The sequence below is a fragment of the Myodes glareolus genome, chromosome 8 (assembly GCF_982192425.1).
Source record: "Myodes glareolus chromosome 8, mMyoGla1.1, whole genome shotgun sequence".
In the NCBI taxonomy this organism is placed as follows: Eukaryota; Metazoa; Chordata; class Mammalia; order Rodentia; family Cricetidae; genus Myodes; species Myodes glareolus.
In genome coordinates, this window is record NC_142033.1 from 76,974,211 (window position 1) to 76,990,203 (window position 15,993).

A 15,993-nucleotide genomic window follows, 5' to 3' on the forward strand; every position below is an offset into this window, starting at 1 on the left:
CCTCTCTAAAGATGGCGGCAGAATTGAAAAGTTGGAGCCACTCCCGCGCGTGCTCTCGCGGCCGTGAAGGGTTCGGGCGAGCTGGAGTGGAGGGGGACGCCCTTCCAGAGGGGACGGGACGGGGCAGAGGGAAGGCAGGCGGGCTCCCTCGGCTCCGACGAGGCTGTGACCCTGGGCCTCTCCAGCAGCATTCAGGACAGTCGACTTCGGCCAGCCGGCCTGTGCCCTCGGCGGGCCTCGCGCCTCCCTCGGGCCGGAAGTGCGGGCGCGCCGAGGCTGTGGGCGGGGCGAGAGGGGGCGGGGTCTCTGCGGTGGGCCGGCTCCCCAGGTCCGGAAGTGCGGGTGGGGCGCGGCCGGGGCGGAGACTGCGGGCGGGCGGGCGGCGCGGTGAGCGCGGGGGTGGCGGGCCCAGAGTGAGCATGTAGCGGCAGCTGGCGGTGGGGCTCCCGGGGCGGGCCGCGGGGGCCGCATGCGGCGACATGGAGGAGGAGGGCAAGAAGGGCAAGAAGGTGAGCGCTCACCGGCGCGTCCTGCCGCGGGACTGACTGGGGCGTGGGGTGGGGGATCCCTCCGGGAGGGCGGGCGGCGGAGTGGTCTGGGACCGTGGTCAGGTGGGCCTGCGACTCGCGGAGGAAGTGCCGCGCCTTTCCGGGGGAGGGGGTCCCTTTAGCTGCTCGCCCGGGCCGGCTCAGACGGCCAGCCAGGGGGCCCGCCTTCTCCGCGCGACGGGCTGGGGCCGCAGAGGAAGTGGGCCCAGTGAGGGGCCAGGAGGTGGCCAGGACTGTGCGGTGACCGGCGAGGCTTTTTACTGCCCACTTGGCTTTGTTTTTGAATGTCCAGTAAAAGCAGAGATGGGCTCAGCTTCTCGGCCGGTTTGCTCGTCTACTGTCGCTCGTACTTAATACCATTGAGTGATTTTAGTGACGTTATGTTTGGCAGTAAGATTTAGGACATGGTTCAAGAGACTCCTTCGTTTATGTAGTTTTAAAATGTGGCTTTAATTACAGGCTTGAGTAGTTGATAACGTTTTAAGGAGCCTGAGAAGACTATGTGGGGATGAACTGCCATTAAAGTGGAAAGTGGGGTTTGATAAAATGTATCTCTTTCAAATAAATGCTTTGCAATCTTAATGTTTTGCCTGTCATTTTCATTTTGATTAATGTGTGTACTTTATGGACAAGTTTAAAGCAGACTTTGAAGTCCTAGCTCTGTCTTTAATTGGCCGCACTACACATCACCTTGTTTTAGGAGGTGCCCCATTTATTAGAAAGTCTTCCTTGGAATGGAGTGTAGCCAGGTGGCCTTCAGGGAGTCCAGGCCAGCAGCACTGCCCCCACTGTCTTACTGTTTTAGATAGAAACGTGCACTTGCCGTTTAGATGTCCTATCAGTTTGTTCCCTCCGAAGATAGCTTAAGGCTGGGAAAATGCCCAACAAAGTGATTCAGTCTACAAGTGTTCTACAGAAAAGGGGGAGTTGAGTGGTGTAAAAGGATTTAGCTAGAAAAGAGGGGTGTTGTTTAGGAAGGACCTTAATGGCTTAAGTGTGGATGTGCTAAAATTGGTGCCAGCTCATCTTTGCACTGCCAGTAGCCTAGAACCCTGGGGACAAGTCACCTACTGTATTTGCACCACATGCTTAAGTGCCCATAGGACACCTGGCCCATATTCTTGTCTGGACAAATTGGCTGGCTGGTTTTTGTTGTTTTGTGTATCATACCAGTTTGGACGGAAAGCTGAGGAACAGAGAGATGCATTAGGACTTCCCTGAACTTTTGGATCAGTAGTAAGAAGATGTTAGTGTTGTGGGTAGTGAAAGGAATTATGGGTATAGACAATCTGGTTAATCTCATTGTCTATTAAGGAGTAATGAGTTGTATCAGGACCTACACTAGCAGTTGTATGCTTTCTGCCACTTTAGTTTGTCCCCTGTAAGCAAGAGAGACAGCCTTTGGGACATGGATTTCTATGTAGGCCATGACTTAACACAGTTTACCAGGTCTTCTGATCTGGAGCTGGCAGAACCTTCTTCTTGTGCTTTTTATCCCTGGCTATCCTGGAACTTGCTATCTGGACCAGGCTAGCCTCACACTCACAGGGATCCAACCTCTTGAATTACAGGCGAGTACCACTGCACCTGGCTTCCTCGTGTGCTTTTAAATATGTGATGTCTCCTCCAGTTTAGGAGTTTGTTTCTCATAATGATCAGTTAACCAGAGATAACTTGTTTTAAATTTACACCCCTCCACCTCCACCTCCTGCTCCCCACCCCAGATGGTTTCCTTGTGTAGACTTGGCTGTCCTTGGACTCTCCCTGTAGACCGGGTTGGCTTTGAGCTCAGAGATTCACTTGCCTCTGCTGAGTGCTAGGATTAGAGGTGTGTACCACCACCGTTCTGCTACAAGTTCAGTTTTAATAAATTTTCTTACAGTTTGGACATGCAGTTTGCTCCTTGAGTAAGGTACAGATTTGAGCCTATGAAAACATGAATGGGGCCTGAAGATGTAGCTGAATTGACAGAGTGCTTGCATGCCAGACCTACAGCCCTGGTTTGGATCCCAGTGCTTCATAGAGAGGCATGATGGTGCATTGTAATCCTGGCACTTGGGACAGGGAGGTAGGAGGCTCAAAAGTTCAAGGACATCTTTGGCAGCTTACAATGGATGGTGACCAACCCGGGATATAAGAACTTGTCTCAAAACAACAAAAACTGGACTGTCAGGCCTTTCCCAGGTCTCAAATACTTAACTTGTTTTGATGTCTTATCAAGCAACGATTGAGGTTCATTTTACTCTGGCCTGTTCTTCAGACAGAAGTCAGTGAACTGCTAGTGATCCAGAAGACCAAGTAGATGTCACAGAAGTGGTCCAGGTGTTGTCCTGCCCTTCTTCAAGCTACTGTGGCACACAGAAGTATGGTGCTAGCAGGATATAGTTTCAAGCAATCTGCTGAATCCCTGGTGTGTCCCGTGAGCACATAGTAATGGAGATTCCAGAAAAGCTAGAGAGCTTTAGAGCTAGCTGGTGTAGAGCTGGATCAGTCCCACCAATCCAGAGGGCTGAGTGCTTCAGAGAAACTGGCTGCTTAAATTGTGGGCCCTGTGAAGGAACGTCTGTGGAGTGGCTGGGACTTTTCTCAAAGTACCTGATTTGGATTTGGTGATTGAGACTCTTGTTTTTCTTTTAAAGTTTACTTTTAATTGAAAAAAGTTTTTAATGATTTTATTTTATGTACATTGGTGTTTTGTGTGCCTTTGTGTGTGAGGGTGTCAGACCCCGTGTAACAGAAGATACAGACAGCTGTGAGCTGCCATGTGGGTGTTGGGAGTTGAACCCAGGTCCATCTCTCCAGCCCCTTTAGTATTGTATATGTGTGTTTATCTGGGTAGGCTCACATGTATGCAAGTACCCTCTGAAGCTGGACTTAGAAGCACTTGTGAACCAGCAGACAGGGTGCTGGGAATTAAACTGGAGTCTCTGCAGTAGCAGTAAGTGCGTTTATCTCCTGAGCCATCTCCCCAGCCTTGAATAAGGCTCTTATTTACATTATTTACAGAATAGTCTTAGGTGTGTATATTATAGTACTAGTCTGTTGTGATGAATGTAAACCCCATACTACTTTTGGTTTTTAGGGTTTCCCTGTTATATAGTCCTGGCTGTCCTGGAACTCACCATGTAGACGGGCTAGCCTTGAACTCAGATCTGCCTGCCTCCTGAGTGCTAGGATTAAAGGTGTGTACCACCATTGCATGATGACCTTGAACTCCATTTTTCTGTCTTCTCTTCTGAGGGCTGGGATTTTAAGTGTTCACTTGGGGATTAGATCCAAGGCTTTGTGTGGGATAAACAGCTAATCACTATCAATTAAGCTATATTCTAACACCTTTTTCAAAACAGGCTCTTATTAGCCCATTAGGCTGGACTGAAACTCATTTTGAAGCTCAGAATGACTTTAACCCATTCAACTTCTGATCCTCCTGCCTCTACCTCCTCAGTATTGGAACTACGGGTACACACCACCATGTCTGGATTTATGGAGTGTCAGATTGAACCCCCACTTCTTTGTGCATGCCAAGCAGGTCCTCTGCTAACTAAGCTATTTCCTTGACCCTGTAACTCCTTTCTCTCGCTTTCTCTTGTTTTGTTTTTGGAGACGGCCTCATGTTCCAGATGGGTTTTGAGCTTCCTTACCCCGTTCATGCAGTGTCAGGGATCTGTCCCACGACTTTGTACATGCCAGGCAAGAACTCTACTCTTTGATCCTCTTCTTGAATCAGGGTCTGGCTGTGTAGATTTGGCATCCTGAAGCTTACTGGCTTCAGATCTGTGACTGTTCCCCTCTACGTAGGTGTTGGGATTACAGGCATGTAACACCTGGCTAGTAATTACTTTTTAAAATTACTGTTTTTAATTTTTAGGTTTGTTATTGTGTGTGTGTTTGCCTAATGTACATTGCATGTGTACCTGTGCCCAAGGAAGTCAGAAGAGGGCATTGGATCCTCTTGATCTGGAGTTACAGACAGTTGTGAGTTCCCATGTCGGTGATGGAAATGGAACCCTGGTTCTCTGCAAGAGGAACAAATGCTCCTAATGGCTGAGCCAACTCCAGCCCTTACTTACTTGTGTGTGTCTACTAATTGGTATATGGAGGTCAAAGAACAACCTGCAGGAGGGAGTAAGAGTCCCAGGACCCTCTTTGGGTGACTTGAAAGTGCCTGTAACTCCAGTTCCAGGGGCTGTGACGCCTTCAGTTGGCCTTCGTAGACACACACATATACTGATACATATATATATATATATTTTTTTTTTTCCTTGAGAGAATCTGACCATATGCTTCTGTCTGGCCTAGCCCAGGCTAGTATTGAATTCACAGAGATTCACCTTCCTCTGCCTCCCAAGTCCTTGAATTAAAGGCATGTAGAACCATGCCTAGTCAGAATAAAATTTTTTCTTACTTTTTGTTTTGTTTGTTTTTGAGACAGAGTCTCTTCTGCATAACCCTGGCTCTCCTGGAACTCACTCTGTAGACTGGGCTGGCCTCAAACTCAGAGATTCACCTGCTTCTGGGATTAAAAGAGTGGGCCACCATACCCAGTCAAAATACTTTTTTTGTTTGTTTGTTTTTCGAGACAGTTTTTCTGTGTAGCTTTGGAGTCTGTCTTGGAACTCGCTCTGTAGACCAGGCTGGCCTCGAACTCACAGAGATCCGCTTGCCTCTGCCTCCACCACCACCCAGCTAAAAATAAAATGTAAAAGATGGCTGTCTGCCACCACGTGGGTCCTGGTGTTTGAACTCAGGTTGTCAGATGGCTTCAAGGCATGCACCACTATGCCAGATCTCTTTTTTCTTGAACAGAGTCTCCTGTATTTAGTCTGACCCGAATTTGCTGTGCACCTGAGGATAACCTTGAACTGCTGGCTTCTGTCCCTGCCACTCTCAAATGCTGGGGGGTGGCTGTGCGTGACACCATGCCTAGCTACTGCCCAGTATTTACGTTGGCTTTATTTATGGGAGTGCCCGTGCCATGCTTCCCATAGTGAGAACATGCAGTTTTGGGAAGTTGGCCACCTGGATGTCAAATCAGAGACTATGAGAGGTACTGCAGTGTATTGGGAAGATGGCACCAGCGAGTTCTAGGTGGGGTATTGGGGCTATTACCAAAGTCAGAAGCAGGGAAGGGATAGATAACCATACTCTGCCAAGGCTCACTTGGCCACAGGAGCTTGACGTTGGGTCTGTGTACACTCAAACTGCTGTTCTATACTAGTCTGCTTATTTATCCACTACATGAATGTTGGTCAGCACCACCAGCGGCCGGCACAGACACTGCACAGAGCAACCTCTGGGTAGGAAACGGAGCCAAGGACGAGTGGGAGAAGTTCTGATACAAATGATCAGAAAAGCCTTCCTGTTATAAAAACTTCAAGTACAAAGGCAACCCCCTTGCCTGACTTAAAACAGGATTGATGAGTAGGCAGCTCTTTTTTTTTATTAATTAATTCTCATTCCTTGTACAGGTGTAGGCTGAATTCTGCTCCCACCTTTAGTTCAACCCCCCACAGTCTCTCGAGGTGACTGTATAAGGAGGGAGAAGTATTTAAAGAGGTGCTTAAATGTTTATTCTTTTTTTCTTTTTGGTTTTTCGAGACAGGATTTCTCTGTACCTTTGGAGCCTGTCCTGGAACTAGCTCTTGTAGACCAGGCTGGCCTCGAACTCACAGAGATCCACCTGCCTCGCCTCCCGAGTGCTGGGATTAAAGGCGTGCGCCACCATCTCCTGACTGCTAAATGTTTCTTGTTAATTGTTTTTGAGGCATGATCTCTAGCTTAGGCTGCCCTGAACTTTGTTGTCCTTGAAGGCCTGGAAGCTGTGGAGACTTCTCCCTTAGCCTCCCAAAGAGCTGAAATTACATGCTCCACTGTTCTGGCAAGAGATGCTTAAGCGTAAATGGGGTACCTGGTTTGATTGGTGTTTTTATGAGAACATTTAGGACAGTCTGGGATCCAGGAAGAAGATACCATCCATCTACAAGCACAGGAGAAGCCCAGGGGCAGCACCCCTGCCTACACCTTGATCTTGAGTCTCCAACTCCTGGAGCTGGGAGAAAATAAGCTTCAACTGATCAAGCCATTTTTATTTTTTAAAGATTAATTTATTATTATGTATATAGGGTTCCTCTTGCATGTATACCTGCAGGCCAGAAGGGGGCACCAGATCTTTATGGAAGATTGTGAGCCACCATGTGGTTGATAGGAATTGAACTCAGGACCTCTTGAAGAGCAGCCATTGCTCTTAACCACTGAGCCATCTCTCCAATCCCCCCCCCCACTCTTTTTTTAAATTAACTTTGTTTTTGGCAGTACTGGGTATTGAACCTAGGACTTTAACCTTACTAGGCAAGTGCTATGCCATTGAGTGAACACCTGTTTTTTTGGTTTGTTTGTTTGTTTGTTTAAAGCATGGTTTCTTTGTGTGACAGCCCTGGCTGCCCCTGAACTTGCTCTGTAGACCAGGCTGGCCTGAACTCAGAAATCTGCTTGCCTCTGCCTCCTGCCCCCTGAGTGCTGAGATTAAAGGTGTGTGCCACCACCACCACACGGTTTAGTGTGTGTGTGTGTGTGTGTGTGTGTGTGTGTGTGTGTGTGTGTGAGAAAGAGAGAGAGAGAGAGAGAGAGAGAGAGAGAGAGAGAGAGAGAGAGATTGTGTGCCTGTTTAAATAAGGTGTACTTGTACATGTGGTGGGAGAGTTGAACACTGTCATCCTCTGTCCCTTGCACATTTACAAGGTCTCAATGAACTTGAAGCTGTCTGTTTCAGTTGAGGCTGACTGGCCAGTGATCTGCCTGACTCCAGACTCCAGCTCTTAGGTTACAGATGTGCGCCTCCATGCCTGGTTTTTTCATGAGTTTCCAGGGATCTGAACTCGGGGGATCTGAGCTTGTGCAGCAGGCATTTTGCCCACTGAGGCATTATCCTCAGTCCCTTAGCAGGGTGTCTCGAGGTTCACTCCAGAGGACACTTTGTGGCTGGGACGTTTCTGAGGAACCAGTCTCCATGGCTGCTCTGGATAAGCTCTCGTATTTTGTAAGATCAGAGGTTGCATCTGTTTGAGAGACTTGACAGCATTTTACTTTGGCCCTGTCTGCCCCAGAATTTACTGTGTGTGTGTGTGTGTGTGTGTGTGTGTGTGTGTTGCCCAGACTGGCCTTGAACTTGTAGATCTATCCTCAGCCTCCTGAGTGCTGGGATTGCAGGGATGAACCATCATAGATGGCTACAATTCCTTCTTTATAACCAAGGAAGCACAGTATTTTGGGAATGACTCTGGCGGTAAACAGGTTTTATCTTTAGGGGTCTCTAGGAGGAATGGCTAGCTATGACCTGTCATTGGAAGACTGGATCCCTTCAGTTTGTTTGCCACTGCTACACCTGTCTCTTAGTCTGAGAGAAACAGCGTTTGTTCTGTGGTTGGTGAGAGAGGGTCTCACTGTGTAGTAACCCTGACTGGCCTTGAACTCCAAAGTATGCCTGCTTGGCCGAGCAGCAGTTCTTCATCGCTCGCTCTGTAGAGGTGACAGGGTTTGTGTTTGAATTGTCCAGAGAGCCAGTAGAGGTTTGGTTTTCGGTTTCTGATGCTGAGGGTTGAAAACCCCGTGCCTCAGGAATATAAGGCTGGGTCTCTATCACTGCACCACACCCCCATCCCAGTCTTTTTTCTTGTCCTTCTTTCTAGTACAAATAGGATATTTTTTTCCCCTCAGGTCTGTGCTGGTGCCAAGAATGTGACATTTTTTTTCCTCCCAAGTGTACCTGATTGGTAACAGTTTTTTCTTTGGCTTGTGTAAAGATTTAGGCATTTGACTACTGGCATTAGTGTATACAATGAAAGTAATCCTCTTCAATGAACACAGTAGGAAGCTGGACTTTGGCTTTTGTTTGGGGCTTAAGGTGGTGTATCATGTAACGCGGGGAGGTGGGAGTTGAAAGCGAGCAAACTGGTCAGCCTGCCTCATGGGACAATGTGTGGTGTCTTTTGGGTGCAAAGCACATTGCATGTGCTTGGTTACTTCTAACATTGACAGCAGAAAAGAAAATGAAAATGTTTGTATCCATCCTATAGTTTAAAATTCCATGGAAGTTTTTTCCCCAAATCTTTAACCCACTTTGTGTGTATTGTGAAGTGAACCCCGTATCTTTCGTGACTTACAGTGTCCGGTCTCCTTTGTTGGTTTACTTGGAGTGAATTTGTTATTAAGGAGGCCTAGGGGCTAGGCATGGTGGTGCACGCCTTTAATCCCAACACTTGAAGGCAGAGACAGGTATATCTCTGGGGTTTGGAGGCCAGCCGGGTCTACATAGTGAGTTCCAGGCCAGCCAGGGTTACCTAGTGAGACCCTGTCTCAAAAGGGGAAGGCCTGGAGATGACCCATTGGTAAAGAAGGAACACTGGCTGCTCTTCCAGAGGACCCAGGTTCAATTCCTTAGAATCTACATGACAGAAGCCGTCTGTAACTCCAGTTCCAGGGGATCTGATGTTCTCTTCCTGGCCTTCTTGGACACCAGGCAGGAATGTGGTACACAGACATACATGCAAGCAAATTACCCAGGCGTATAAAAATAAAGAAAATTTAAAGAAAAAAAGGAGATGACCTAGATTGGTAGGCTCAGTGTCAGAATATGCCCTGGGTCTGATAACGTCTGACTGTTGTGTCTGCTGTTTGGTAGCTCACTAGCTCCTGGCTGGTGGGCATCTGATGTCAGACCCTGGCCAGCTACTTTTTTGAGACTTCTCTCACAATGTTGTCTGTCTTTATCTCGAAACCCCCAAGGTGCCTGTGGCTCATTTGCTTTGATTTCTTCAACCCAGCCACTGTGGCAGCATTTATTTTGTTTTTTAACATTTATTTTTACTTCATGTGTATGAGTTTTTTTTTAAATGTCTGCTCACCGTGTGCATGCAGTGCCCGTGGAAGCCAGAAGATGGGGCAATGGGTCCCCTGAACTTGAGCTGCAGACAGTTGTGAGCTGCCTTGTGGGTGTTGGGAAGTGAACCCACATACTGTGCAAGAGCAGCCAGTGCTGGAGCTGCTAAGCTGCCTCTCCAGCCCTCCAGTGTTCTTGGACTTAATTGCACTTCGATTTTTATGATGACTTGAACTCAGGTTCTCATGTTTATGTATAAAGTTTTAAATTTTATGTGTATGGTTGTTTTACCTGTGCCTTTATCTGTGTACCACATGTGTGCCTGTTGCTTGCAAAGACCAGAAGAGGGCATCCAGTCCCCTGGGACTGGAGTTACAGATGCTTGTGAGCACCATGTGGGTACTAGAAGTTGAACCAGTCTCTACAACTCCATATCCTGTTGAGTTACAGTCTCTCACAGCTCAGGCTGGTCTCAGGTTCACTGTGTAGTTAAGGCTAACCTTGAACCCTGAGCCTCCTTCCTCTACCTCCCAAGTTCTGGGGTTGTAGAATATACCATTACACTTGATTTTGGTTTTTGTTTTTGTTTGTTTTTTGAGACAGTGTCTCACTAGGTAGTCCCTGCTGTTCTGGACCTCACTGTAGACCAGGCTGGCCTTTGCCTCCCAAGTGCTGGGATTGAAGACATGAGCCACCACACCTGGTTTGTTCTTTTGGCTGATGGTGGTGGTAGAACAAGAGGATCACCTCTAACTGAGACATGAGAATGACCTTGAACTCTTGACCCTCCTGACTCCACCTTTCAAGTGCTGGAATGCCTTAGGCTCTATAGTGCACATGCGTGTATCCACTATCTAGATTCCACCACTGACCTTTAGCCCATGTCCAGTTTCCCTGCCCAGTCACTGATTGTTCTGATTCTTGGGGTACATTTCAAAGGATTTTATAGACATCACTTTACTCCAGAATGTGTCAGCATCAATGTTATTCTATTTACTCTTTTGGGTTTTCAAGACAGGGTTTCTCTGCATAGCCCTGACTATCCTGGAACTTGCTTTGTAAACCAGGCTGGTCTCAAACTCGGAGATCTGTCTTTCTCCCAAGTGCTGGGATAAAAGGCATGCACCACCACACCCAACTTCTTTCTTCCTTCCTTTTTTTCCTTTTTAAGTTAGTTTGCTAAATTTTTTGTGTTTTGCCTGCATATATGTCTGTGTGCGGGTGTCAGATACCTTGGAACTTGAGTTACAGACAGTTGTGAGTTGAGTTGGGTTCTGGGAATTGAACCTGGGTCTTCTGGAAGAACAGCTATTTATTTATTTATTTATTGTTTGTTTGTTTGTTTGGTTGGTTGGTTGGTTGGCTGGTTTGTTTTGTTTTCGAGAGAGGGTTTCTCTGTGTGGCCCTGTCTGTCCTGGAACTCACTCTGTAGACCAGGCTGACCTCAAGCTCAGAGATCCGCCTGCCTCTGCCTCCTGAGTGCACCACCACTGCCCAGGTCGTTCATTCATTTGTTTTGAAGTAAGGTTTCACTATGTATCCCTGATTGGCTTGAACTTGTTATGTAGAACAGGTTACCCAGAATTGGAATTTATAAAGATTCTTCTGCCTCTAGTGTCCTGCGTCAATATAGGTCCTGCATTTAAAAATTTTTTTTTGAGAGACAGTTTATAAACAATGAAATGTACACAGTCTTTATTGTACATTGTTTGATAAGTGAAGTGCACACCTTGTGCAGCTTGTTAGCTTTCTATAACTGTACCAAACTCTGCTCTGTGCTTTATTGCCCCGTAGTGTTGGTTCTGTGTGAGGTGGCATACAGAGGAGCCTTATGTGCCAGAGCATTTGCTGATCTAGAGCCGGGGCAAAAGAAGTTGTCACCCTCACCCATGACTTCAGGACCTTTTGACAAGTCCCACTTCTAAATGTCCATTTCTAATAGTGCCATGCTGGGGACCAAAACATTTACTGCACAGGCCATTTGGGGAGAGATTGAACATCTAAACTATACTAGACCCCAAAATTTTACTGAGAAATAGATCACCACCATCCCTGGGAATATTCCTTCATGCCCCTGAAGGTTTTGTTGGTAGTGTTATTCTGAGACAAGGTACCCTGTAGCCCAGGGTGGCTTCAACCTTTCTATATAGCTAGGACCTTGAGTATCTGGTCTTCCTGTTTCATGACTCAAGTGTTTGTTGCCATGTTTGAGGATCGAACCAAGGGTCTCATGCTTTTAGGCAAATATCCTCCAACTGAGCTACATCCCCAACCTCAAATAGGAATTTAAACTAATTAATTTTTATTTTTCTTTTTTTGAGGCAGTGTTTCTCTCTACAGCCCTGAATGTCCTGGAACTCACTCTGTAGACCAGGCTGGCCTCGAACTAATGGAGATCTGCTTGCCTCTGCCTCCCAAGTATTGGGCTCAAAGTGTGAACTTTCTTGTCTGTTCTTACTTATTTTTGAGATGAGGTCTCACTGTGTGGCTCAGGCAGACCTGAACCACTCCCAACAGTTCTGCCTCCCGAGTACTGGGATTACAGTTGTGACCCACCATACCTAATTATATTCAGCTTTATGAGATAATACCAAACTGTTTCCCACTGATTTTCTTCTTTTCCTCCTTTCCCTGTTCTTGGCCTTCCCCTCCCTCCCCTTCCCCACGTCTCTCCTTCTTTTGCAGCTTCTCACTGTACAAGACGCACTGGCTTTAACTCCAGCTCTTCCAGCCTAAAGTTCCTGAGTTTGGGACTTAAATGCCTGGGCTAGTTGTCTTTTAATTCCCATTTACATTTAATGTGTGTCTGTGAGTTGTGTTGCTTTTCTGTTTTATTTGTGGGTGTAGAGATCAATCCCAGTTTCCCTTCTTAACAGGAAAACTGCCTGGTTGCTGTGTTTAAACCAACAATCTGGGCTGACGGGCTTGCCTGCTGGGCTCTTTTCTGTTCTTCCTCTTCACACTTCTCCTTTCAGATCTCTCCCTCCCTCCCTCCCTCCCTTCCTCCCTCCCCCCTCCCTTCCCCTTTTACTCTCCCCTCTCTCCCATTTACCACTCTCCTTTTCTCTCATTTTTTTTGAGATGGGGTCTTTTGACTTTTATTTTCTGCTTATCTTCCTTCCCCAGTGTTTTAGTTGATCTTTATTTCCTGTCTTTGGAGTTGAGCGCTCCTAAGCACTGTGTTCTAGTTCTGCTGAGCGTGTGTGTCGTCTTTAGGGATTATGGTGCTCAGCTGTAGTTTGTGACAGTCTGCCGTAAGTCGATGTTTTCCCGTCACTTTTCTTGTGCAGTGTGGAAGCTGTTAGTGGCATCAGTCAGTTAAACCTCATTCTGTACTTGGAGCAGTTTCCAAGGTGTTTTACCTCCATGTGTGCTGCAATCCCAGCATTATGTCAGTGCTGTTATTTTGTGAGACAGTGTCACAAGTGACTCACTATGCAGCCAAAGCTGGATGGTCCCAAACGCTCCTTCTGCCTCCACCTCCACCATGTGTTGGGGTTACAGTTATGTGTCACTGTGACTGACTTTATTTTTCCTTTAAACAATTGACTTTTCAACTTTTATGTTGAAATTTTAAATTTATGTATCATTTTCATGCACACAGAATACCCATATATCTTCTACTGAGATTCCTCGTTGTTACCATTTCAGAGCTAGTGAAGAGTAAGTGGTAAGGCAGAGGTGGTACGTGCCCGCAGTTCCAGCACACCCGAGAAGGGCAGCGAGAGCACAGGTTGAAGCCGGCTCGAGCATAATGAGACCCGGTCTCCAGAACCAAACAAAGACTCTGCAGCGTGACAAAGCAGAGAGTGAGCTGCGGACACGCACAGCCTCCGTCCTCTAACCGCTGTCCCTCGGCACTGAACCACAGCAGTCAGGAAGTTGGCAAACATTCCCTGTTACCTCCAGCTTGCCGGCTCCATCTGCCAGTTGCTTCCTTGACTGTTCTTCATTGATCAGTGCAGATCTTACAGTTGGAGGATCACTTGGTTTACATGCCTCTGAGCTGCTTGAATCTGAAGTAGTTCTGAGTCTTTTTTTTTTTAATTAAAACTATTCTCTGATGATTTCTTACATCTACATAATGCATTTCTGAACCCTTCCTTCTTTAAAGCACCTCTATTTATGTGTGTTATGATCCACTGAGTTTACAAAATACTTTTAGTTATGTGTACGTGTGTTTATGGCTGTGTGTGTGTTGACACAGTGGCTGTGAAGTCTAGAATAGGGTGTCACAGGTGGTTGTGAGCCGCCCAGTGTGGGTGCTGGGAACCGAACTCCGGTATTCAGAAGAACAATGCTCTTTCTTAGTTGCTGAGCCGGCTGACTTTCCATTCAGAGTTTATTAGGATTGCTTGCCTGAATGTGGATGTAGGGTTATTTCCCAGAGCATGGGGTTCTTACTAGTAGCTATGGTACCGACCCCTCACATCTACTAACCCCCAGTACTCACTAGGGTGGGGCCTGAGTTCCTCTCCAGGAGTGGAATGTTGATGAGGTCACCACAGCTGCTGTGAGTCAGTCCGCGTCCGGAAGACAGCGTCTCACAGGCTCCTTACGTTCCAGCTCTCCATCCCTTCTGCTTCCTCGTCTGCATCGGTCCCTGATCCTTAGAGGGTGGTAGAGATGTCTTTGTTTGGTTTTGGTTTTTCTAGTCAGGGTCTCTGTAGCTTTGGAGCCTGTCCTGGAACTTGCTCGGTAGACCAGGCTGGCCTCGAACTCACAGAGATCCACCTGCCTCTGCCTCCTGAGGTTTGAGATAACTGTTTTTCTAAAAATAGTTTCTTTGAGAATCTTGTACAGTGAGTTTGACTATATTCGTCCCAGCTTCTCCCATGTTCTACCTCCTTCTCTATCCTTCACCTTTCTCTCCCTGCCCACATCAAGTCCAGTTTGGGGTGCCTATATCCTCATGGGTGTGTATGTAGCCTTCCCCTGGATCATGGCTGACCTACACGGGGTAACACTGTTAGAATGGTTCCTCCCTCTCCCGGCAGGTATAAATTGCCAGTAACTCCTCTTGCTTGGTAGGAGTGGAATTTCACGTCCGCCTTCCCTCTCCGTGCTGGGATTTGGTCTGACTTGAGCTCTCACGGGGACTGTCCGTGCTGTCACAGTTGTTGTGAGTTCGTGTGTCTGGAGAACAGTGTTCTTTGTATCCATTCACCCATTCTGGCTTTTACGATCTTGCTTCTCCTTCCGCAATGATCCCTTGAGCCTTGGGAGGAGGGGTGCAGCCCAGATGTTCTGTTGAGGGCTGAGCGTTCTGCAGTCTCCTGTTCTCTGCACGCTGTCAGTTGCCGTCTCTGTTAGTCACCCTCTTCTGCAGACAGAAGATTCTCTAATGAGGGAGAGATTCACCAGTCTGCGGTGGAACAGTAAGTCACTAGTTTACTGCTATGCTCATTATTAGTACGCTGATAGTAGTTAGTTCTCCGCTAGTGCTGGGATTCAAGGCTGTGCCACCACCGCCCGGCGGCTTGTTTTTTGTTTCTGAAGACAGGGTCCCACTGTGTCACTCTAGCTGGCCTTAAAACTTTTATGTAGACCAGGCTGGCCTAGAACTCACAGAAATCTGCTTGTCTCTTCCTCTGCCTCCTGAGTGCTGGGATTAAAGGCCTGAGCTTTCACGTTTGGCCTGGTAGAGCTATTACAAATGGGAATCTAAATACACCTGTGATTGGAAGCCGAAGCACGTCTGACCTTGACTTTCACCCACTCCTTTCCCAGTTACAAACTGGTGATTTTCTGAGAGTCTCACAAAGAGGTCACTCTGGTGCCTTGGCCAGAGAGGCGGCTCCTGGAGACTGGCGTGCATTCAGTTCCCAGCACCACAGCTGCCTCTCAGCTGCCTACCACTGTGCTGCACGGAGAGCCGCTGCCTCTGGCCTCGCGGGTGCGTGTAGTCACCAGGGCACACTCTTAAAAGTATTAAAAGTAAGTCTTTTAAAGAAAAAAAAGACTGCTAGCCTTGTTTATTCAAAGCAAGTCTCAGCTCCCTTGAATCTTGTTTTTTCTTGCCAGCCTGTAGTTCTCCCATTGTTCCTCAGAATGACTCTGACCTCATTTACCCTCCGGACCAAGCTCCCAGAAACTCGCTTTGAATAGAATAAGACTGATCACCACAGCACACTTCGTATAGGAGGCTGGAAAGGTAGCTTGGTGGTTAAGAGCGCTGGCTGCCCTTCAAGAGGACCCAATGGCAGCTCACAATTGTCTGTAATTCCAGTTCCAGAGAATCCCATGCCCTTTTCTGGTATCAGGCACCAGACATGTTCTGGGCACACAGACATACATGCAGGCAAAACACGAATACACATAAAATCAACAAGGGGCTGGAGAGATGGCTCAGAGGTTAAGAGCAATGACTGCGCTTTGAGGAGTCCTGAGTCATTCAGTTCCTAGCAACCACATGTTGTCTCACAACCATCTACAATGAGATCTGATGCCCTCTTCTGATGTACAGGCAAACATGCAGACAGAACACTGTACGTATAACAAAATAATTCTTTAAAAAAAATCAACAAAGGGGGCTGGAGAGATGGCTCAGTGGTTAAGAGCATTGCCTGC

At 47.3% G+C, this 15,993-nt stretch overlaps 1 protein-coding gene across 2 annotated transcripts in view; it reads left to right on the forward strand.

Moving 5' to 3' along the window:
* Nucleotides 1–379: 379 nt before the first annotated feature.
* The window catches only part of Ccm2 (CCM2 scaffold protein), a 58,150-nt gene continuing 42,536 nt past the window's right edge, over nt 380–15,993 (forward strand). The window contains exon 1 of one of the 2 annotated variants that reach the window (XM_048450092.3): nt 380–509. In XM_048450092.3, coding sequence (XP_048306049.1) covers nt 480–509 — 30 coding nt within the window. In that variant the 5' untranslated portion in view covers nt 380–479. The remainder of the gene's footprint in view (nt 510–15,993) is intronic. The other variant, XM_048450090.3, reaches the window with a different exon arrangement.